The 25,274-nt window shown below is 47.1% G+C and overlaps 1 protein-coding gene across 3 annotated transcripts in view; it reads left to right on the forward strand.

Annotated features, from left to right (window-relative positions):
* Positions 1-1,974: 1,974 nt before the first annotated feature.
* The window catches only part of RUSC1 (RUN and SH3 domain containing 1), a 145,486-nt gene continuing 122,186 nt past the window's right edge, over positions 1,975-25,274 (forward strand). For all 3 annotated transcript variants that reach the window (XM_085639441.1, XM_085639439.1, XM_085639440.1), the window contains exons 1-2: positions 1,975-2,071; positions 6,654-9,643. In XM_085639441.1, coding sequence (XP_085495567.1) covers positions 7,975-9,643 — 1,669 coding nt within the window. In that variant the 5' untranslated portion in view covers positions 1,975-2,071; positions 6,654-7,974. The remainder of the gene's footprint in view (positions 2,072-6,653; positions 9,644-25,274) is intronic.

Here is a 25,274-nt window from a genome sequence, read left to right on the forward strand (position 1 = left end):
CAGGCACTGCACAGGTCCTTGCATTGATCAGGCACTGCACAGGTCTTCACATTGACATGGCCATCCTCTGATGCTGCACTGAGTCCCAGCTCCTGGTGTTTTCTTGCACTATTCATGTTCTCACATTGATCGGGCAAGGCACAGGTCCTTGCATCGTTTAGGCACTACACAGGTCCTTGCATCGTTTAGGCACTGCACAGGTCCTTGCATTGGCTAGGCTATCTTCTGAAGCTGCAGCGAATCCCAGCTCTTGAAGTTTTCTGGCACTGCAGAGATTCGTGCACTGTAGAGGCACAGCACAGGTCCTTGCATTGACCAGGTCCTTGTATTGATCAGGCACTGCACAGGTCCTTGTATTGATCAGGCACTGCACAGGTCCTTGAATGGACAGGGCTATCCTCTGACGTTGCCCTTTGTACCAGCTCATTAAGATTTCAGGCACTGCACAGGTCCTTATATTGACAGGCCTACCCTCTGACGCTGCACTGAGTCTCAGCTCCTGACGATTTCTGGCACTGCAAACACCCATGCATTCACCAGGCAATACACAAGGTCCTTGCATTGACCAGGCACTGCACAGGTCCTTGCATTGTTCATGCACTGCACAGGTCCTTGCATTGATCAGGCACTGCACAGGTCCTTGCATTGATTAGGCACTGCACAGGTCCTTGCATTGACAGGGCTATCCTCTGATGCAGCTGATGACTGAGTCCCAACTCCTGAAGTTTTCTTACATTGCACAGATCCTCTCTGATTAAGCACTGCACAACCCTGCATTGATCAGGCACTGCACAAGTCCTTGTATTGACAAGGACATCCTCTGGCACTCCACTGAGTCCCAGCTCCTGACGTTTTCTGGCACTGCACAGATTCTTGCACTGATTAGGCACTGCACAGGTCCTTACATTGATCAGGCCCTGCACAGGTCCTTGAATGGACAGGGCTATCCTCGGGCGATGCCCTGTGTCCCAGCTCATGGAGCTTTCAGGCACTGCACATGTTATTGCATTGAGCAAGCACTGCACAGGTCCTTATATTGACAGGCCTATCCTCTGACGCTGCATTGAGTCTCAGCTCCTGGAGATTTCTGGTACTGTACAGGTCCTTGCATTGACCAGGCACTGCACAGGTCCTTGCATTGAGAAGGCACTGCACAGGTCCTTGCATTGACAAGGCGCCGCACAGGTCCTTGCATTGACAAGGCACTGCATAGGTCCTTGCATTGAGCAGGCCCTTGCATTGTTCAGGCACTGCACAGGTCCTTGCGTTGATCGGGCACTGCACATGTCCTTGTATTGAACAAGCACTGCACAGGTCCTTGCATTGAACAAGCACTGCACAGGTCCTTGCATTGATCAGGCCTATCCTCTGACGCTGCACCGAGTCCGAGCTCCTGACGTTTTCTTGCCCAGCACAGATTCTTGCACTGATTAGGCACTGCACAGGTCGTTGCATTGATCAGGCACTGCACAGGTCCTTGCAATGAGAAGGCCATCATCTGATGTAGCTGCTGACTGAGTCCCAGCTCCTGACGTTTTCTGGCACTGCACTGATTCTTGCACGAATTAGGCACTGCACAGGTCCTTGCATTGACCAGGCACTGCACAGCTCCTTGCATTGATCAGGCCTATCCTGACGCTGCACTGAGTTCTCCAGCTCCTGGTGTTTCTGGCACTGCAGAGTCTTGCACTGATAAGGCACTGCAAGGGTCCTTTCATTGATCAGGCACTGCACAGGCCCTTGCATTGATCAGGCACTGCACAGGTCCTTGCATTGCCAGGGCTATCCTCTGACGCTGCCCTGAGTCCCAGCTCCTGAAGTTTTCTGGCACTGTGCAGGTTCTTGCTCTTACATTACTGTGTCGCTACCTGCGCTGTGGCACAGTGAGGGTTAAACTCTGGCGCCCCCTCATTGGCTATAAGGTCTGAGAACAGATGATGCTGCAGCTGAGCTGAGAACAGAGAATGCTGGTCCGGGCGTGGCTGGGCTGGCAGCAGAGGCTGCTCGGGGTGCAAAGGCCGGGCTGGTTACAGAGGATGGCGAGGCTGGGCTGAAGGCAGGGGGTGCTGAGGTGAGCGCCGGGGATGCTGCTGGTAACGTGGAGATGCTGCTAATAAAGGGGGTGCCGGTGCTGGACTGGGGTCAGGGGATGCTCAGAGCAGGGAAGGCTGTGGATAACGCGAGGATGTTGCTGATAAAGGGGTGCTGGTGCTGGACTGGGGTCAGGGGATGCTGAGGAAAGTGCCGGGGTTGCTGCTGATAATGTGGGTGCTGATGTGCTGAGGTCAGGGGATGCTGCTGATAATGTGGGGACGTTTTTGATAAAGCGGGGTGGGGTTAGCGGACGCTGAAGTGAGATCAGGAGCTGCTGCTAATGATGCGGGTCCTGATGCTGGGCGGTGGTCAAAGGATGCCTGTGTGAGCAGGGGATGCTGCTGATAATGTGGGTCCTGATGCTGAGCTCAGGTCAGTGGATGCTGAGGTGAGAGCAGGGGATGCTGCTGATAATGTGGGTCCTGATGCTGAGCTCAGGTCAGTGGACACTGAGGTGAGAGCAGGGGATGCTGCTGATAATGTGGGTCCTGATACTGAGCTCAGGTTAGTGGATGCTGAGGTGAGAGCTGCTGCTGATAATGTGGGTCCTGATGTTGGACTGGAGGTCAAAGGATGCTGAGGTGAGAGCAGGGGGTGCTGCTGATAATGTGGGTGCTGAAGCTGGGCGGGGGGTCAGAGAATGCTGAGTTGAGAGCAGGGGATGCTGCTGATATTGTGGGTCCTGATGCTGGGCTGGGGGGTCAAAGGATGCTGAGGTGAGAGCAGGGGAGGCTGCTGATAATGTGGGTCCTGATGCTGAGCTCAGGTCAGTTGATGCTGAGGTGAGAGCAGGGGAGGCTGCTGATAATGTGGGTCCTGATGCTGGGCTGGGGGTCAGAGGATGCTGAGGTGAAAGCAGGGGGTGCTGCTGATAATGTGGTTGCTGAAGCTGGGCTGGGGGGTAAGAGGATGCTGAGGTGAGAGCAGGGGGTGCTGCTGATAATGGGGGTGCTGAAGCTGGGGTGGGGTAAGAGGATGCTGAGGGGAGAGCTGCTGCTGATAATGTGGGTCCTGATGCTGGGATGGGGGTCAAAGGATGCTGAGGTGAGCTCATGTGATGCTGCTGATAATGTGGGTCCTGATGCTGAGCTCAGGTCAGTGGACACTGAGGTGAGAGCAGGGGATGCTGCTGATAATGTGGGTCCTGATACTGAGCTCAGGTTAGTGGATGCTGAGGTGAGAGCTGCTGCTGATAATGTGGGTCCTGATGTTGGACTGGAGGTCAAAGGATGCTGAGGTGAGAGCAGGGGGTGCTGCTGATAATGTGGGTGCTGAAGCTGGGCGGGGGGTCAGAGAATGCTGAGTTGAGAGCAGGGGATGCTGCTGATATTGTGGGTCCTGATGCTGGGCTGGGGGTCAAAGGATGCTGAGGTGAGAGCAGGGGAGGCTGCTGATAATGTGGGTCCTGATGCTGAGCTCAGGTCAGTTGATGCTGAGGTGAGAGCAGGGGAGGCTGCTGATAATGTGGGTCCTGATGCTGGGCTGGGGGTCAGAGGATGCTGAGGTGAAAGCAGGGGGTGCTGCTGATAATGTGGTTGCTGAAGCTGGGCTGGGGGGTAAGAGGATGCTGAGGTGAGAGCAGGGGGTGCTGCTGATAATGGGGGTGCTGAAGCTGGGGTGGGGTAAGAGGATGCTGAGGGGAGAGCTGCTGCTGATAATGTGGGTCCTGATGCTGGGATGGGGGTCAAAGGATGCTGAGGTGAGCTCATGTGATGCTGCTGATAATGTGGGTCCTGATGCTGAGCTCAGGTCAGTGGATGCTGGGGTGAGAGCAGGGGATGCTGCTGATAATGTGGGTCCTGATGCTGGGCTATGGGTCAAAGGATGCTGAGGTGAGATCATGTGATGCTGCTGATAATGTGGGTCCTGATGCTGAGCTCAGGTCAGTGGATGCTGAGGTGAGAGCAGGGGATGCTGCTGATAATGTGGGTCCTGATGCTGAGCTCGGGTCGGAGGATGCAGAGGTGAGAGCAGGGGATGCTGATGGTAATGTGGGTCCTGAAGCTGGGGGTCAAAGGATGCTGAGGTGAGATCGTGTGATGCTGCTGATAATGTGGGTCCTGATGCTGAGCTCAGGTCAGTGGATGCTGAGGTGAGAGCAGGGGATGCTGCTGATAATGTGGGTCCTGATGCTGAGCTCAGGTCAGTGGATGCTGAGGTGAGAGCAGGGGATGCTGCTGATAATGTGGGTCCTGATGCTGGGCTGGGGGGGTCAAAGGATGCTGAGGTGAGATCATGTGATGCTGCTGATAATGTGGGTGGTGAAGCTGGGGTGGGGGGTAAGAGGATGCCGAGGTGAGAGCAGGGGGTGCTGCTGATAATGTGGGTGCTGAAGCTGGGGTGGGGGTAAGAGGATGCTGAGGTGAGAGCTGCTGCTGATAATGTGGGTCCTGATGCTGGGCTGGGATCGGAGGATGCTACTCATAAAGTGGGTTCTGCTGCTAGGCTGGGGTCGAGGATGACGAGGGCAGAGCAGGCGGTGCTGCTGATAATGTGGGCCCTGCCGAGGGACTGAAGTCAGAGAATGCCCAGGTGGGAGGAGAGGGTGATGATGCTGCTACGGATGCTGGACTCAGAGAAGGGGATAACGAGGTGAGAGCAAGTGATGCCAAGCTAAGCGCAGGGGATGCTGGGCCAATGACGGATGATGCTGCGGAGGCGCAGACGCTGCTGCTGACGATGATGATGATGCTGATGCTGGGTTGAGGTCAGGGAAAGCAGAGGTGAGAGGGGGATGCTGATGTTGATGCCGGCCTGATGGCGGATGATGCTGAGTTGAGAGCATGTGATGCTGCTGACGAGGTTGGTGATGATTGTGGGCTGGCGGCAGATGATGCTGCGGAGGCGCAGACGCTGCTGATGTTGGGTTGAGGTCAGGTAATGCTGGGGTGAGAGAGGGAATGCTGATGGCAGATGATGCCAAGGTGAGAGCAGGTGATGCTGATGCTAGGCTGACGTCAGAGGATGCTGAGGTGAGAGACGGGGATGCTGATGGTGCAGATGTTGCTGCTGGAAGGATGTTGAGAGGAGAGTCAGTGGTCCTGCTGCAGTTGAATGCATTGATACCCCATGCTTGCCAGAGGGTCATGTCGGGGTGGGAAGGGCGCTGCCGACAGTGGCGACGGGCTGAGACGAGAATGATGACGCCGCGCTGTGCTTCCGGGCACGCTGCGGTCTATTGTATGCCGAGACATGCTGGGGGGGGGGGGGGGGGGGGGGGGCAGCAGGGCGGGGCACGGTGCGCTCTCTAGACTGCCCTTCGTGGAGGGGTGATGGGAGCCTGGTAGGTGGGGGTCGTAGCGGAGCTGGAAACATGTAGAGACAGCCATGCATTCTAGCTAGAGATGTGAGGTCATAGCGAGGACTTTCTTTCGGGGGTTGGGCCAGCACGAAGCAAGCCTGGCTCGCGCCCACCAGGGAGGGGGCGAGGAGCACGTGAAATGCATAGAGACGGTCTGGCCACCTATGTACACGCAATATGGCGTCTCCTCGGCACGGTACAGTGTGCGGGGGGTGCCCTCGCTACCTCCTCTGGTGTAAAGCCAAGTACCAAGCCACTTGCTTACTGGTAAACTCACCCCTTCCATCCTGGGGTAAAAAAAAAACCCGTTCCACACCTGTTTTGGTGACAAACGCACACCTATATCCTTCCCTGAGGCTTAACCTGGTCACCCCCTCCACCCCACGCTAATAATCATGCACCTTGCCCTTGGTGGTAGCCACTGGCGTAACGAAAATTGAGGGGGGCTCCCTGCACGGTACGAAGAGAAGCCCCCTCCAGGCTCAATCAGGAGCTCTCTGGCCAGAGTGCAGTGCTGAGGGGTGCCCAGGAGCTTGGGGGCCCCCCGCACCACTGGGGCCTGTGTTTCGCCTTTGGTGGTAGCATCGGACTTCCAGTCATCTTCCTTGGTGAGGAAACACTGACTTCTACACCTGCACCCTTACCACCCCCAACCACGCCAAGCTCAGACACCTGTCTCCACCCTCCCTCCAGTGAATACCCATGACATTCAGCCTTGGGTATAAACTCAGAGATCCCCACCCCCTGGCTTGGTGATAAATGCACACATCCGCTCCTCTCTCTGTCCCCCACACACACCCTTTCTCTGGTAGTAAAGCCATATATCGCCCCCTCTCCTGATGATACCCGTCGAGATACCCCGCTCCCAGGGTCAGTATCCGACATCTGCACTCTCCCGATCAAAAGAGCAGACTGAGTTTCTCCTGCTGGTCTCAGCTGGTAAAATATCTCAGAGGGTTAATGCACCTGCTGCGTAGGTATTTGTGTTTAACATATTCAAATTGCGTCATATCCAAATCTGCCTCTTATCTTCTAGAGTTCAAAAGAAAAAGTACTGCGGAGTAACAATAACACTAGTTAGTTGAGAACAACTGCACCAATGCTGTGCAACAATTAAATGTTCATAGTTCAATGTTGACAGTTTTCTTAAGGACCTAAATATTGTTCTGTCAGTTTGTGACGGATCCACAGAAACTGTCTTGTAATGAGTTTTTTGATCCAGAACCATGTTGTAACCTCATGGTTAAATCTCTTTCAGATCCCTGACGCCTCACGGCTCGAGGCGGACTCTCGGTAACCTGCAGCTGCCCACCATTGACCTCGTAGTTCTGAATTCCGGGAGAGGGAAATATCCCAAGAGTCACCAAAGCTTTACTTGGAATAAATTGAATAAACTCTCGTCGCTTGATAATAATCCTTGTGAAATGGATACCAAGAATTGACAGAACTGAAACCGTCAGTATCTCATCAAGAAATCGATAAAAGACCAATATCTCAGCAAGACACCAGACCAAGTCAAACATATTTCATGAAGACATCGAAATCATCAATAGATCACTAAGACATCAGGACAAGCCAATAATATCTCAGCATGATATTGAACCAAGTCAATAATATCTTAAACCAAGTCAACAATATCTCAGCACGATATTAAACCAAGTCAATAATATTTCAGCACAATATTAAACGGGTCAATATCTCAGCACGATATTAAACCAAGTCAATAATGTCTTAAACCAAGTCAACAATATTTCAGCATGATATTAAACCAAGACAATAATATCTCAGTATGATAATAAACCAAGTCAATATTATCTCCATATAATATAAAATAGGTCGTCACTATCTCAAAACAAGTCACAAATATCTAATGAAGACCTCTAACTTAAACATCAATATTTCAGCCAGATATGAAACTATGCTATTAATATCTCACAAAGACATCAAACCAATTCATTAACAGCTTATCAGGACATTCATCTATGCAAATGTCAGCAGAAATCCCCAATTTTGCCGAAAATCAATCAACAAAGAGTACTTATTTCCATAAGGTCTTGCTAACTTTGAGGATTTGTTTACATTTATTCCTACAATTCAATATTAAACTGACAGAACTAAGCAGACTCAACTGTGCTCAACAATAAATATTGCATGGAAGTCCCCCAGTAGCCACTTAAGAAGAACAACTTCATGTGTCGCTCATAAATTATAAGTCTCACGCCGTGAAGTTCAGTCTCGCGCCGTGAAGGTCAGTCTCACTTTTGGCCAGTCTTAGTCATCGTAATTTCTTTAGAGAAATCCTACATCAGGGCATTGTCAGCTTTCTCTTAAAACATTTGGTATACGGACGAAACATATCTCATTTGTGAGATTCTTAGGTCTTGAGAGCTCCGCATTACTGAGTAAGACCTCGTTGCAACTCTTGGTGTCAATCTGGTAGCAAATCAATTGAAGCATATATATGATTTGTGCAGTTGATTGTGAATCGTCCTACCTAGTTCGCAGAAGATTATTTGCCAGCGGGGAATAGAAGAGTTTCATCTCAAGAAAGTTTTGGTAACAACACAGAAAAACTCAACATGTTTGCCTCAAAGAAAGGCATTTTGGGCAACCTCAATCACATCCGCCTGCAGCATGTCTCACTTGGGTTGCACCTCTCACTTCGGCCTGAAATGCAGGAAGGCCCCATTACCAAAGCCCCATCGGACACCGAAGAGCAGACAGCAGGCTGCCAGCACTGCCGAGAAGAGACCACTGGCAACTTTGAAGTGGACGCCAATTCCAACAACACAGCTGCGCAGTGTCGCTGCTGCAAGTCCCACTCACACCAGCTGCTGAAGTCGGGTCTCCTGAACGAGCCACCCTCCCGCGTGGAGAACTTAGGTGATCACAAGGAGGAGGCTACTTCCCCTTCGGATGGCGCCTTGAGCACCCTGTCAGTTTCATCATCCAGCAGCAGTTGCTCCGACTTCACCTTGGAAGACACCCCCGTCTCTTTCTACTGCAGGGAGTTTCTCAGCGATGGTATCCCGTCTCCAGAAAACCAGCCTGACATCATACCTTTGGAAGACAGTTTTGTCAATGCCAACTCCCAAACGAGCACGCAGGCTCGGCTCAGTCGCCTATCTGAAGTCAGGTGCTCAAGCCACGATCCATTTGAGGTGGATCAGCCGCGCTTTTTAAATCTAGAAAAGGAGGAGGAAAAACTATACCATGATCGCCTTAACTCAGACTCCGGTGGTGTCTTTTTGGAAACATCAGAAGGACCACGGCACAAAAAGATTGAGGAAGAGATGGACTCACACTGCAACACAATATCAGCTCTTCAAGACCAGAGTAGCCCTATTCTTCCAAAACCTACCAAAGAGCAGGACACTACATCCAACAGGATTGCCAGGCCCAGCTCCATTGTTGACCAGAAAGGCCTCCACATGCAAAGGATTGGACCAGCATCTGAAGGTCAAATTGCAGAACATGGGAAGACCACTCTGGAGGATCTTTTTGGTAAAGCAGAAGTTCCACAAACGAAATGTGGGAGCTCTCGGCCCAGCGTCTTGGAGCAAACTCAGGAAGAGCGACTGGGAGATAACAAGAAGAACATTACATCCTTCCATGAGCTGGCTCAGCGGAGGAAACGGGCCACCACAGGCACCAACCCACAGCCAGCGAAGAAAGACCGGAGTGATTGGCTCATCACCTTCTCGCCTGATACAGAGCTACCGCCGGTCAATGAGCTGACCAGCTCCATCTTGTACCAACGATATGACTGCATTGATCCTCCATCTTCTAAGCAGGCAAAGCCCGAAGAGCACAGTCAGAATGGAGTGACAACTTTCAAAGAGCTACGGTTCCGTAACACCCTCAACAAGCAGAACGCCCAGCAAGGGAAAGGCCAAAGGGCCTGGGAGCCAATGGACCAGTGTGGCACTCAAAGGACAGCGACGAGGAGGACCGAACCCAACATGAACATCCATTTATGCTCTGATAATAATGAACCATCCATTAGGGACCTGTTGCCACACTTCAAGGGGCCACTTCCCGCCCATGTGGAAGCAAAGCATAGGAGGGGGCCATTGCGTCATAGTCTCCAACCCATTGCAGAGAGTCACTTTGGTGGAACAGAGGCTTCCTGGAAAGACAGCTTAGCGGAAGAATCTGCGATTCCATCAGGACGGACGTCCATGGCCCCTGTCGCTGACCCATGGAGCCGAGGAAAAGCCGACGGTGGAGACAGACACAGTAAAGAAGGTAAGTGATCTGTGGTCTTTCACAACATAACTTAATCTTGGTTGGGGGTAACTGGCATTGGCCCACATATGGTGCAAATGCCAGATTTCAGGATAAGCGTTGACTTTGCAAATAATTTCCATTTAGATGCACTGTATGTAAATATATCTACTCTTTAAGTATAAATTATTTATTTACACATGATAACCGTGAGAAATGATCCCACACCATGTCGCATTTCTTTTACTGCAAATTTTGTGGGGATATATTTTTGCGCATCCTTAATATTTTACTGATATTGTACCACTTTACACTTCGTATATGTTTCTGCACAAAGCAAGAAGTGTATCTAAGTCAGTAGCTCCCACATACTGGAATTACACCCATTTGCACGGTTAACTGCTACAGCTGGAAAAAGTGGGGAATTTACCCAATTCGCTTTGTTAGGGGACATTCTGACAGATGGAGGTACAGACACTGATTTGAGAAAATGTTACCCAGTGTGATGTATACAATTTTCAATCAAGGAAAAATTGATTCCTTCTTAAAGAAGAAAGCTATTCCAAAATTTCAATTGGCTGGATTAGCGCGCTTCACAAATACTGTACACTACAGTTGCTTTTTGTGCCCTACTAACAAGGGGGAGGTGCCTACAATGTAAACAGGTAAGCGGTTCTGTACCACCTCCTGTTTAACATGGTTCCTGCTCCCGCTCGGCACACAGGGCGTCCAATCGTGGACAAGTCAGGCTAAGCTTCTTGGTTGGGGCAAAAAACAGAACCTCCCCCAAGGTAATTCTTAATAGGCAATATGTCCACAAATATTTAAAAACATGATTGTCCCACAGAAAATATTTTCATATTGATTTATTTTTAAGAGAAAAATATGTAGAAACAAACTATAAATAAATATACAATTTCAACAATTCTAAATCTCTTTGCATGTAGAGATAATCTGGGCAACCCCTTCAAAATCGAGAGTGTATGTACAACACAAAAAATCACAAATTCAAAATACATATACAGATGGCATACATAAGAAAGACAAAAAAGCAAAAAACACATCAGATGAGCAATAATGACAAAGGTCACAAGTGAATTCTAATAACACATAAGAGGCTACAAATAGCAAATGGGACCTTCTATATCCAGTATATAACAAAACAAAGCGCCGACGTGCGTTTCGGAAATGGACCTCAAGTCCAGCAGTTCCTTCATCAGGGCGCAGGAAATACATGTGTTCAGGTGGTCAATATTCCATCCAAAGTTTCTTTAGATATGTTCTATCCAAGTAACGAGATGAAGGGGCTCCTTATTAATACAATGATTAACCATATATAATCTGTGGACAATAATGAAAATGTATAAAGATTAAAAACAATGTCAAATTTACATCACTCGGAGCTGGCCAAAACCAAAGAAACACCCGAATTGTGGAGTCAGAGAAATTAGTCAAAGTACTACCCAAGTGCAGTATAGAAATATATATAGTGCTGCGTGGATTAAACTGCCTCAATGGAAGGACCCACAAAAAAAGGATAAAATAGAATGAAAACCGAAGAGAGTAAAAAATAATAAGATAAAGTGAATTGTGAAGGAATAGAAAGAATTAACCAGAAATTCCTAATATTTAGGGTTATCCATAAAAAATTGAAAAAAAACGTGCTGAAATAAGAGGCATGAAGTGTATAGATGAAAAAGAAACAAAAGTGGGCCTATATGAATACCTACTTCTTAGGTGGCTAGTCAGGGCAAGCCAATAGTTGGCGAACGGTCAGATGTATAGTGTTCCAGGACGTACGAGCTACCTATGGAATGGCATGATATAAGTATCACAAAAACAAACAATACACACAGAGCTAAAGATACTGATGACTCAAGGCATTTAGATAATGCGAAAATCAGCTTACTATGAAACTTTGGGTCATCAACACAAGCTAATATCCGGAAATAGATATCTTGAAGTGGAGAGCCTAGACCTAGCAATGCGGAGCTGCTCTAAGATAGAACAGCTTCTTGGTTGATCTTTTTAAAAAATGGATGTACTTCCAGGATGGCAAAAATTAAAACTCAAGTTCAGTAAAAACATATTTGGATGGAGTTTAGTAAACAAAAAACAGGCGGACGTGCTTCGCAACCAGGAGCTGATGCTGTCATCTTTGCAAATAGTGTTGCTAAGTCACACTGTGTTGACAAGGCACCAATTCTCCAACAGTGCATTTTGAGATTCCAAGACTTGTTTAGCTTAAACTGATTCAGTTTGACTAGCACACCTGAAATTAAATGACCATTTGGAAAAGAAAAGTGAGGTACAGGAAGCATGGTGTCCAAATGGCATTGAGTGACCTGCCAACCACACTCCTATTGCCTCAATGTCTCTTTTTATAGTCTTAGTCAGTTCTGAAGAGGAGTCTTCTAACTCTGAAAAGATTCCAATGACCAATAAAATAAAAAAATAGTCTCGAGTTGCTGGCACGCCTTCCGTGTAAGGGTCTTACAAGAGCTTTCGGCCTACCCTGACGCTTCTTATTTTATTTCGATCTCATCTGAATCTAAAGTGGACGAGTTCTAAGTGTAGTTTTGGACTCCATTTATCCTCTTCTGCTGAGTTGTGTGGAGCGATTTGGAGGTTCCTAGTGTTCTGCTTGTTCCCCACAGCCCCGTTTGGCAAGGCCTGACAGGGATCTGAAATGGTAACAGGCAGCGGAGGCTGATCAGGCCTCTGCTAGTATAACATTTAGATGGGTACGTCTCACTCACCTAGATGATTCCTGATGTTCAGAGGTGGCCAGGCTGTTCAGGATCCTGCAGTGCATGTGACCATGGGAGATCCAGTACTTACTGTGGATTAAAGAAATGGATCGTTGCACTTCCCTAATCACAATCTGGCTATGCGGGGCACCTTAATGGTCGTAAGGGTGGCCGTGAGCACGTCCAGAGGGAGCTGTGTCTTGGCTCCCCACATGAATTCTGGCCACACCTTGCATTTTGGCAAGCACATACAAACTGATGTGTAGACACTATGAAGACACAAAATTGAGTTGCACTAGTGTGTGCAGTGATGCAATTTATCATGGTCAACCCAAAGCACAAGCGTGCTTCCAAAAAGACTTGTGGCAGTCTCCTCTGCCTCATCCAGGTCCCACTCTTCTTTGAGAAACCACAATCAAATTTCTGGGAAAGACGCTGCGGTACAGCCTTAAGAGAAGATCAAGAGATTAATCGAGGAAGTATTAACAGTTCACAAGAAGAGGAACTTGGCCAGCAAAAAGCAGGACAAATTCTCTTCTGAATCCTCCTGGGAATCTGATGAGGATGAGGAAAATGAGACTGGGGAAGAGAGTGGTACCGTGCTGCTGGAGAAGAAGGGGAAAATATATCATTAGATGTTTGCCTCTTTCTATCCTCTAGAGAGTCATAGAGGGCATGGACTTTCCGGTGTCTGCTCCTAGCAACCTTCTTTCTGAGTAGAATTGAGTCAAATTGAACATCAAGCGCAAAAAGGCTAGCCAATTCACCAAGGAGTCCTTGACTTTATTCTGTGAGGTCGGTTGTGCCACCCAGTCGAGGAATAAGAAATAACTGGATTCGGTCCAGTTCGACCCTCAGGTCTCAGTATCATGGGAAGTTTATCGTTATCCACCAAGGAATTGTCGTAACGTGATATAATAGACAGGAAAGCGGACTCATCCTTTGAGAAACCTTATGCGGAACATAAAAAAATTATTTACCAAGCCCAGTACCTCTTGCTTGACATTAGTGGTCTTTGATGTATATTTATTGAAGGGTGGGGAAATATAAAAAAATTCTCCCAGAAAAATTATTTCTCAAAATTTTTAACAGATGGAGTAAAGGCAAACATACATTATTTTGGCCTGCTGTGAAGGAATTCTGCTCGAGTTTCATTGGAAAGGATTTAAAGATGGACTCAGCTGCAAATTCTAGTTCTGATTCTGGTGTAGTCACTACCTCAGTCATCCTGACAAGCATAACAGCCCTCTTTCAATAAATAAACAAAGGCGTCCATATACTGTAGAAGATGGAAAGGCATATAGGGTTTCTGTGCAACTTAGAATTCATTGTGGCGAGAGCTTCAGCTTTGGCTTCAGTGCGTCTGTAGCAAGAAGGCAACATATCTATTGGATTGGCGCATGCTAGAGGATCTTAGCCCTTGTACTCAGACTAAGTGGAAGGAGCGCCTGGCAAAGGGCTCCTAACTTTTCTCTACACGCACTGTATTTGACTTAACTTTTGCTGATAAACTTGTGTGTTGTTCAATGTGAATCCATTAAAAAAAACTATAACTTGCACTTTTAAAATCGGCGTTTATTTTAATTTGCCTCGTTGTTTTTAAAACTTACTCACTGATCACTTGTATTTTGCACACTCGCACCAGGTCTACCTGCGTCTTCCCCGGTCCACCACGGATTGTTCCGGTTGAGTGGAGGGAAGGGTAAGGCAGACCAGAAGTGCTGTGAACTGATGCTGGGACGGTTAGCAGTCTAGCTGCTAACCTGGTGCTATAAAAACCGATGCCTGCCTCGACGCGCAGCGGGCACGCCACTGGCGCACCGAAGGCAAGCCTGTCTGCGCCCATCCGTGCCAGATCGGGCCCAGGGCCCAGAACCCCCGCACACACTCCCTCAGCCCCCCTCTGATAGTATAGGGAAACACTGCTCCACATAAAGAAAACCTCTAAGCCTTCATGCACTCACTCCATCTCTATTGAGAAATGGCAGGACAAGTGCATACACTGACCATACGAACTACCGTCAACGGCAACCCACCACCCCGCAGCAGGGAATCCGTTTAACATGGCTCTGCTGAATTGCATACCAAAACACACCACGGAAATTTCAATACTATTACAAGACGCAGAACTAGACGTTCTGTTCCTCACGGAGACCTGGCTATCTCCTGGCTATCTCCATGCTCAGACCCGGATGTTGTCCAAGCAGTCCCTCCGGGCTACTTGATTCAACGCCTAGATAGAACAAGTAGTAAGGGCGGTGGGATCGCAATCATCTACAAAGACCACTTAACCGGCCTCATTCTGGATAGCCCCATCCTTGATTGCGAAAATGCTCACTTCTCTATTGAATTCTCCCCCTCACTTACTTTTGCCGGCATTCTGCTTTATCGCCCCCCAGGAGCACAGGGACAATTCTGCAACTCGCTAGTGGAAAATGCCCTAACGCTCGCCAGTGTCTCGCCCAATTTTAACCTTTTTGGAGATTTCAATTTACACTTTGATGACCCTCTGGATAAAGTGGCTGATGACTTAGCACACGATCCCGCAGCCTACCAGTTACACCTAAAGATTTATCAAGCAACACACATGAAAGGTCATCTCCTTGACCCGATCTTTTCTAATATAACAGAACTAAAAGGGAAGGAGCCCGTCCCCCTTCTCTGGTCAGACCACTTCCTAGTTCTTTTCTTGTGGCACCCTCTTGCCATGGGCCCCCAAACGCTATCATCACGCATCCAAGCCGGCCTTGGCCCAAACTGATTGTAGAGGACTGGACGTATGTACTGGAACTAACCATACCGACCCTCGACTCAGACCCTGCAGCAGGCTACAGAAAGTTCTCAGCATGGATTGAGAACGCGCTGGACGCAGTTCTACCCAGAAAAACCATACTTAAAAAAAGCGGTCCCAATAAATCCCCCTGGTTTACCCCGGAACTTCGCAAAATAAAACAACATTGTAAAAGATTAGAAAGAGCATGGAGGAAAGACTTCGCAAGCAAGAAAAAAGTAGAATATAGGTCATCTATTGGCTCTTATAAAACGGCATTAAAAGCGGCCCAGGCTGCCCACTATGAGGAAAAAATTCTATCCTCCTCCCAGTGGCGTAACGAAACTTGAAGGGGCCCCCCTGCAAGGTACCTGGAGGGGCCCCCTCCTAACTCAATCAGGAGCTCTCCGGCCAGGGACTGTGCTGAGGGAGGCCCCCTCACAGCGAGGGCTGCTGCGGGGTCCTATGTTACGCCACTGGACAGGCCCTTCAAGGGTTTGGGGCCCCCCTGTGCCGCAGGGGTCTGTATGAAGTCCCTTGTTGGAGGCGTGAATTCCAGTGCTTTATAATCTTGATTTCAACCCCATGCCTCTTTCATTCACCCCCAGAAACTCCCTCCCATGTATCTCACTCTTTCAGGTTCTTTTTCGTATCTGCTTTCTTTTTTGTCACTGTTTGTTTGTCTTTTTCCTTTCTCCTTCTTTCCCCCATTTGTGTTTTTCTCTCTTTTGCTCTGGATCAAAGTCTAATGGAGAAAAATAAGTCAGAAACTAAAGATAAACCTCGGCACTCAATTTTAGTTCAATTTTAAGTTGTGCAAAACAATTCTTTTATTAAGTTCAATAAGTATGCATCACACATTACTTTTCATTAAGTGTACTTTACATATCAATAAAATACATTGGAATACTATATTTGAAGACAAACAATATAAGTTTCCAAGTTGGTAAACTGGATGTAATGATCTTTTCACTTTAAAGATGGACCGGCAGCCGACACGTGTTTCGTTTCCATTGAAACATTTTCAAGGCTGCACAAAATGCCATAAATAAGAACCGATGTTTACAAATATCATTTGTGTACAGTAGAGCAACAAAAAGAAGAAACAGGAGCCTAAAATTTACATCCGTGCCAAAAAGCAATCAGAAATATTGCCGTAATGCAAAGTTATCGAGAGCATAGAAGAGATAGAGAATCAAACATAATGTGCAGTACTCATAACACCTTGATTTAGATAGCAAGAAATACAAACCAAAGAAAGACAAGTAGTAGAATAGCCCCATCAGTGTCATTTAAGTGCACCGAAAGAAAAATAATTGTAAACCCAGTGACTATTAGAGTTAATTTAGTCCTATAATAAACAAATCAATATGGGGTACCTTAGCAAAGTAATCTGCGAGCTCTAGAAATTAATTGTTCTTTTTATGGTTTAGATCTTCTGACAGCAGTGTGTACTCTCTAAAGGAATTGATAAGCAAAAGAGAGCAAGAAAAAGGGATAAAAGAGCATATTATAATTTTGGGGAAAATCCAGCCTTATATTCAATGGTATATTTTCGACAACTAATGAATTGTAGCTTATATACCTTTCAAAACGAATGGATATCTCCATAATAAGGGTAATTCCCCATAGTCACAAATGCGCGTAAAAAATCTGCAGAGGAACATAAATGAAAGCATAAGTAGAAGAAATAATTTTCTACATATGCCCCCTGTCTATTTAGTATTAATTCACAATAAAACATTTTTTCCTATAAAAATAAAGGACGGTTTCCATCAATGATAGGTACTAACTGTTATTAAGATAGTCAGTAAGTAGCCATTCGAGTGGAAAGCCCTTATTAGAATATGACTTTGAAGAACTCAACATTGTATGCGCACTATAGTACCTTAAAAGCGTCCTAGTATTGCGCTAAAAGACACCCAAAAGCGACATGATTCAAAGTTTGGAACATTTAGTATATTGAGTGATAGTCCATTGAAATAAATAATTCTGATTAGAGCAGCGCTAGATGAGCTCAGCAATTGCAGGCACATTATAACGTGGAAAACACATTTGAGGTTAACTAGAAGCCTCATAAAAAGGTTGTCATTTTAAGTTCAAATCGTCAATTCTATTAAGTACAAACGAAACGAGGCGCCCTTTAGTAATATAAATAATTCTTATATGTACAAACTTACTAAGAGATTCTGGCAGCAGCACTTGGGCTTTGATATGCCCCTAGGAAATATAAAGGAGAAGCATTTATTTAGCTTTAAAGTCAAGCCAAGTGCTGCTGCCAGAATCTCTCTGCGAAAGTGAAAGTGATCGCGATCAAACATCAAAGTAGCCGTGCGGCCGCAAAAGTGAAAGTAATCGCGGTCAAGCGCTGCGCGCGCGCGCCCGCACACATGCACTGTAGCTCTAGGCTGGCCTGGTAGCACTTTTTGGAGCCCTCTCAATAAGTCTCGCCAGAGCAGCGCATGCGCAGGGTCAGGCGAGACCTAACCAGGCGAGGAGCATCACTAAACTCCATGCCGCTCTCTCTGTTTCACGTGGGACCTGGGCCCAGACTATAAGGCTGCCTCAGGCCTAAGCCAATAATTAATTATTCAGCTGACTCCGGCCGCTGCAGTCTGCATGTGTGTAATACCGTGATTGCTGGTGAAGCCTTAGGAGAGCCTATGAGGCACACATAGCAGTCACAGTCAGGCTGGCTGACTATTATTTCAAAAATGTGACACCAGTATATTAAGTGAGCAGCCCCGGTGTCCGGTGTGCCGCCTACTACTACTGCGAGTTGAGATAGTTAACACTTGCAATAGTTAATAAACTAAAGAACAGCGAGTACTCTGTAGCAAACAGAAACCATTTATGTAATTTTAAAAACAAACACTTACTTTATATATGCAGCTTTGCCATTTCACCCTTCAGCGGAGCCTCTATCCCGGCTACTGCAGAGTACATCTGTCAGAGTTACGAGGTTTCCCTTCACGTGAGAAAACTCTTTCAATTTTCAAACAGGTTTCTTTCTGTTATATGACGCAGCTCGCAAACCAGCCTGCGCGGAGCCGCACCGGTCCTTTCTCAAAGCTTCCTGCTTTCCTGCAGCAGGATGTGAGTGACGTCCCCCTCAAGTCGACACCTGACTGTCATTAACTACTTCGGATCATGGTGTCATGAGGTCAGGCTATCATCAGCGGCGCTGTAGCGAGGAACCTGATGAAGTGAAGTAGTTAATCCATGATCCCCTCCCATGGGCCACGGCGACACAGCCAGTAACGCAAAGACTGCTGATGGCAGGCCCAGTGCCGGGTCGAGATGGCTCTAAGTGGTTGCAGGCTGCGTGGCCACGGAGGGGGCCCCTGGAGCGCGGGGGACCACCCGCACCGCGGGGGCTGCGGGGGCCTGCGTTACGCCCCTGCCTCCTCCAACTCCTCCAGAGAAATATTCCGGATCGTTAAAAAACTCATGAAAGTCCCTGACCCACCCGCAGCCCCTGACACGACTGACCATCGATGCGAGGAATTAGCAGGTTTCTTTTCCACCAAAATCCTAAATATTCTTAAACACCTCCCACTCAATTACAATGAAAATGATCCCGAATCCCACGAATCAGAACCTCATAATATCATCCATCACCTAGAATCATTTGCTCCACTCACCGAGGAACTACTCCCTCCTATCCTAGACTCGATTAAGAATGGCTCTCCGCTCCATCCCTCCCCTTTCAACATCCTGAAGGAGGCAACACCCACCATCATCTCCCCCATCACCAAAGTAATTAATGCCTCTTTAACATCGGGCATAGTTCCCCAAGACTGGAAAAAGGCCATGGTAAGGGCGCTACAAAAAAAAACCACCTAGACCCCACGGAGATGGGCAATTATCGCCCCATCTCCTTACTGCCCGGAATTAGTAAGGAAGCAAAACAATATGTTAACCGCCAACTGTCCGCGCACCTTGAGACTTTTAGTCTGCTACACGCCTCTCAGACTGGCTTTCGCCTTGGCCAGGGCACAGAGACTGCACTGATAGCGGTGGTAGAGGAGGCTAGAAAGATTCTTGACTCCGGAGGCTCTACAGCCATCATTCTCCTGGACCTAAGTGCAGCATTTGACACGGTGAACTATTGCTCTTTGGTACACCGGCTCAAAAAAATGGGAGTGACAGGCACAGCCTTATCCTGGTTGAAATCATTTCTGGAAGAGAGATTCTTCCAGGTATTCGAAGGTAACACCCGGTCCCAACCAGTGCCACTTCAATGTGGGGTTCAACAGGGCTTGTCGCTGAGCCAGACACTTTAATGCGTACATGTCCCCATTGGCAGAGATAGTAGCCCCTTTCGCAATTAAACTAGTTACCTATGCAGATGACTCCCAGCTAATCGTGGCATTGAACCAGGTGGAACAGTCCCCTATGGACCTGTGCTTCTGTCTCAAAGAAGCTGCTGGCTGGATGAGCTCATCCCACCTCAAACTCAACGGGGACAAAACTGAGCTCATGCTGCTGGGCAACCAAGCAATCTTTAACCCTAACACTCTGTGGCCGACTTGCATGGGGCCTGCTCCAACGCCCAAAAAAGAGATAAAAAGCCTGGGCATCTGGCTTGACCACGATCTCACCTTTAGAACCCAAGCCAGGAAAACCGCCGCCACCTGCTATGGTCTACTCCTAACCGCACGAAAAATACTTCCTCTTCTACCCTGCCACTCGAGAAAGCTCCTTATTCAGGCGCTTTTCCTCTCCAGACTGGACTACGGCAATGCCCTTTACCTGGGTGCCCCCAATTCAGTCATTTCTAAACTGCAGGTGGTTCAGAATTCTGCAGCAAAGACTTCTCACGGGCACAAAAAACCGATGCTCAGCCAAACCTGCCCTAAGATCGCTCCACTGGCTTCCGATACAGGAAAGAATACATTTTAAAACCCTATGTATTGCGCACAAAAACCTTCAGGACATGGGCTCTCCTATCATTAAAAATCTGATTAAACCATATAAATCCACCAGAAGTCTCCGCTCGGATGAGCTTCACCTGGCTGAGACCCCCAGAATCAAGAGGGCGCAGACAGGTGGACGCCCCTTCTCCTACAGTTCGGCCAGGCTCTGGAACTCCCTTCCTCTCTCTATCCGCCAGGAAGCGAATCACTTGACATTAGGCAAACGTCTGAAGACATGGCTATTCCCGTAACTCCACCCGCTCCCCTAGTCGCCTCCGCAGCACTGGGATGCCTCTGGGTAGCCATGCGCTATACAAAAGCATTTTTCATTTCATTTCATTTTTCAGAGAAGTCAGAATACCGAAGGTCTTGAAGGGGGGTCAGCTAAATGAAAACGCCAAAAGATGTTAAAGAAAATAGCACCCCTTTTACTTTCACCAGCACAACCCCCCTTCATCCCATACCAGTGTCCATAAAAAACAGATGCTTGGGCTACACTGCTGTGACAAGCAGACCAATCAGACAAAAGCACCCCAGTTCATTGAAGGTGGATTCCGTGCAGTAGATAAACTTGCTGGGGAATCAGTTATGTGAGCTATGCCACCATAGGCAAGGGACCGCTGGTTGGAGGTCACCGTTATGATTTCCAGGAGGCTCAGGAAAACACTCCCTTCAACTCCTGGGTGGTAGAAGTAATCATATTGGGTAACTGCATCACTTTGAGCTCATTCCTATCAGCCTTAGGTTGAACGAACCCCGTTGTTCTCTGGCGGAAGCAATGAGGTCTCCGGTTCTGGAAGGAATTAGGGCTCTGGGTGATGAAGAGTGAGATTGCCAAGGTGCTGGAGAGATCTCTCTGTAAGTATGCAACCATGTTCAAGGTTCCCAGAGAGTCAGGGCAACCAAAGACAAGTAAAAGGCATCAAGTAGGTGAACACCTTTGTCAAAGTCATCATTTTCCAGATGGAAAATGCTACAATGGACAATCTTATTGATACTTCTGGGGGACTTTCTAGCAACCTTTGTTTTGAAGTCCCAGCAAATCTGAGAATCATCATTTCCTTTAGTTTACTGTCCAGAAACAAATTTAGCAGTTTGTAGTCCTTCTGCCCGGCCTGTTGTTCCCACTGTGTGTTCAAGACGGGGAACCCTAGTAGTGCCCATGCAATCCAGAGGATGGACCCTGCATGCTACGCCCAGGCACACATGAAGGGAGTAAAACAGAGATCTATCAATGGATTTCTCACCGCCTGGGAAAGGTCTCAGATAAATTCAGCCCAAGATCTATTGTTTTTTTAGGTGCCAGATTTTGACTAACTTTAGAAGATCCAGCTCAGGATTTATTGTTTGTAGGAGCAAGATCACAGACAAACTTCGGAATTTCAATAAACTTCAGAAGATCCAGCTCAGGATCTAGTGTTTGTAGGAGCAAGATCACAGACAAACTTCCGAATTTCAATAAACTTCAGAAGATCCAGCTCATGATCTAGTGTTTGTAGGAGCAAGATCACAGACAAACTTCGGAATTTCAATAAACTTCAGAAGATCCAGCTCAGGATTTATTGTTTGTAGGAGCAAGATTCCAGACAAACTTCAGAATTTCAATAAACTTCAGAAGATCCAGCTCAGGATCTAGTGTTTGTAGGAGCAAGATCACAGACAAACTTCGGAATTTCAATAAACTTCAGAAGATCCAGCTCAGGATCTAGTGTTTGTAGGAGCAAGATACCAGACAAACTTCGGAATTTCAATAAACTTTAGAAGATCCAGCTCAGGATCTAGTGTTTGTAGGAGCAAGATTCCAGACAAACTTCGGAATTTCAATAAACTTCAGAAGATCCAGCTCAGGATTTAGTGTTTGTATGAGCAAGATTCCAGACAAACTTCGGAATTTCAATAAACTTCAGAAGATCCAGCTCAGGATTTAGTGTTTGTAGGAGCAAGATTCCAGATAAACTTCAGAATTTCAATAATCTTCAAAAGATCCAGCTCAGGATCTAGTGTTTGTAGGAGCAAGATTCCAGACAAACTTCAGAATTTCAATAAACTTCAGAAGATCCAGCTCAGGATCTAGTGTTTGTAGGAGCAAGATACCAGACAAACTTCGGAATTTCAATAAACTTCAGAAGATCCAGCTCAGGATTTATTGTTTGTAGGAGCAAGATCACAGACAAACTTTGGAATTTCAATAAACTTCAGAAGATCCAGCTCAGGATCTGGGGTTTGTAGGAGCAAGATTCCAGACAAATTTTGGAATTTTGACAACCTTCGGAAGGTCCAGCTCAGAATGTAGTGTTCGTCAGAGCCAGATTCAAGACAAACTTTGGATCACTCTTTCTCCTAAAAGACAGGGCTGTACGGCATAGGCATTATCTAAGAGTTCTTCCCCAGTGTCATCAGTCAAGATACTTGCTTACGATACCTGGGCGGCGGCATTCCTGAGTTCTAGATAAGGTTTGGTTCGAATTCACGACTGTCGGCAATGGTGGTTGCTCCCAGGCAATCTCAGTTGTTGATGCATCCTCGTGTTTCACTGCCAAAGGTTATAACTACACACGCCAGCAGTCTTATTTGAAGGACCAAACTAATCGAGGATAGGTGGGACCTGTTTAACAAATCGTGGTCTTCCAACTGGAGAAGGCAACTCCTGTGTTTTTTCAGGGCTTTTCAGTACTTCAGTACTGCTGCTCTGGTATCTTTACACATGTTACCGGTTTCAAGGAGCAGCTGTTTTAAGTATCTTTTTTGTGCACACTGAGCCTTTTATGAAACTGGCGCTAGCTACCTTCAGCAAAAATCTATCTGCCGAGGGGAAGCCTAAGTTTCATTGATGTTTCTTGACTGATGGTCCCCAGATTTAAGTGTAAATGCCTGAGAGGAAGATATTTTTCTGTCACAGGTGCAGGGTGGAATGCCCTTCCAGTCCAGCTCTCCTCACATAGCCCTACATTGTTTAACTTGTATGTATGCACCCTGGCTGATGTTGTTCACTCACATGAGCTTGCCCTAGTGTCATATGCTGAAGACACTCAGGTCATCCAGGCCCTCACACCTAATACCACTCAAACTACCACCCCCCAACTAAACTCCTACCTCAGGGATGTCGCATTGTGGATGTCCAGCAGTAGGCTAAAGCTTAACGGTTATAAAACAGAGGTGCTGGTGGTAGGAAATGATAGCCCAAGCAGTAAAAACCATAGGCCTCTGGATAGGTGATAAGCTTACAATGGAGACACATGTTAAAAAATTGGCAGCCTCATGCTTTGGTATTTTAAGATCTTTAAGACAATTCTTGCAGATGCTACCTTTCCCCACTAGAAGGATAGTGGTACAGAGTTTTATAAATTCTTGCCTTGATTACGGCAATTCCCTGTAACTAGGGAGCCTAAAATATGTGACCAAAAGGCTCCAACTGGTGCAAAATGCCGCTGCAAGAATTCTTCAAAACCTACCAAAAGCATCAATCAGCCAGACCAGCCCTTGCAGTCCTGCACTTGCTTCCAGTTCAGAAATGAATTCAATTCAAGGCTCTCTGTGTCACACACCAGGCCATTTATGGAAAAGGGCCACCTATCATTCAATCCCTGCTTACCCCTTACATTCCAAACAAACATTGGCATAGCCATTAGGTCTCGTCTTTGGGACATTATAAGTATTTAGCCATGCAACAGTTGATGTTGCACCAAGGATATTGTGCTGCATAATTAAATACTTATAAGGTCCCAAAGGCGAAACCTATTGGCTACGCCAATGCTTGTTTTGCATTTGATACCTAATGGAAGGGTTTGCCCCTTTATAGGCTTCACAATAAGCATAATGGTAGATTTGCTTTCTACAGCCACATGGTAAGAGACATAGAAAACAGACAAATAGTCCAAAACTTTGATGGGAGACTTCATCATACAGCAGTCATTTTATGCTGTATCGGTTTTGTTTTGGATTTCTTGTATCTGTAGTTATCCCCGACTGACCCTGATTCAACTCAAGTAACAGGCAGCAAGCTGGTCCTTTGCAACTAACTCGCCTTGTGCCTCCTTTGAAATTTTTTAAGGCTGATAAATATCACAATTTTAGGTCAGCAAAGCTATTTGAGGCGGAAACAGATTTACTAAGGGAACAGTCTTACCCAAATGCGTTCCTGGGACGGCGGTACAGTTGTTAACGCACGCAATTGTAATGCGCAAGCGCACTGTGTACAAGGGGGGGGGGGGCGCAGGTAACGGTGAAAGGAGACGACAGAGGCAGAACACAGGGCGGAGCAAATGTATATGGCAGCAGATTAGAAGAAATGGGAGTGTAAAACATGAAGAGGGTAGTAGCGAAGAGTCGAAGCGGAAAGAAAAAGTGTCCACACTGAGAAAGTAAGAGGCACTGACAGAGTGACGTGAAAACTGCTAGGAAGATTAGGGAGGAGAGGGAATAGGCAAGACAGGTGAAGATCGGAGAACGAAACCCTGAAGCAAGCAGATACAGAATACCGGCTGCGGTCTGTGGAGGGCATGACAGCTCTGTTGAGATTATGTGGGCGGTACAGGGAGGAGGAGCTTTCAGGGGAGACGGTGAGTGTGAGATTGGACATAGCAGCATTTGGAAGAAGAGGGCGAAGTTCTATGCGAGCAATCCAGAGGGGCCGTACTTTGAGTGAGGATTGCTGGCAGGCTGAGGCGGACCGGACGGCGTCCGTCTGGGAGAGTAAAAGAAAGAACGGGCATGCGCGCTGCATAGGCGAGACCTAAAAGGACCCATCGCTCTAGCAACCAGGGACTTTTGGTGGTGTCTAAAATCAAAAGAGCAAGGTGTGGAGGCCACTCTTTTACATTCCTCACCTCCAGATTCTGGAATGCTCTTTTGGCTTCCCTTAGAAGTCAGAAGTCGGAAGCCTGCTTCAAGAGAATGCTAAAAACTCACCTTTTCTAAACGTAGTTGGAGGAAATGGTTCATCTCAGTTTTGTGGAGGGGTTGTTTTGCATCTAGCGCTGGGAGGACCGTCTAGGTAGCCATGCGCTATACAAATACAACTGAATTGAACTGAATTGAATCTTGCATAACATTCAAGATCTTTGACTTTTTCTTAAGGTGTTTAAAAACAGTCTTTGTCCACAATAGATTTCTGTTATATTTACTTAATTTACAGCTCTTTGGTTAGGAGTGCCACACACCTTACAGGTATCTGAGCGCTTTATAAATCTATTAACATAACATAACAACATAAC

The sequence above is a fragment of the Triturus cristatus genome, chromosome 12 (assembly GCF_964204655.1).
Source record: "Triturus cristatus chromosome 12, aTriCri1.1, whole genome shotgun sequence".
Taxonomy (NCBI): domain Eukaryota; kingdom Metazoa; phylum Chordata; class Amphibia; order Caudata; family Salamandridae; genus Triturus; species Triturus cristatus.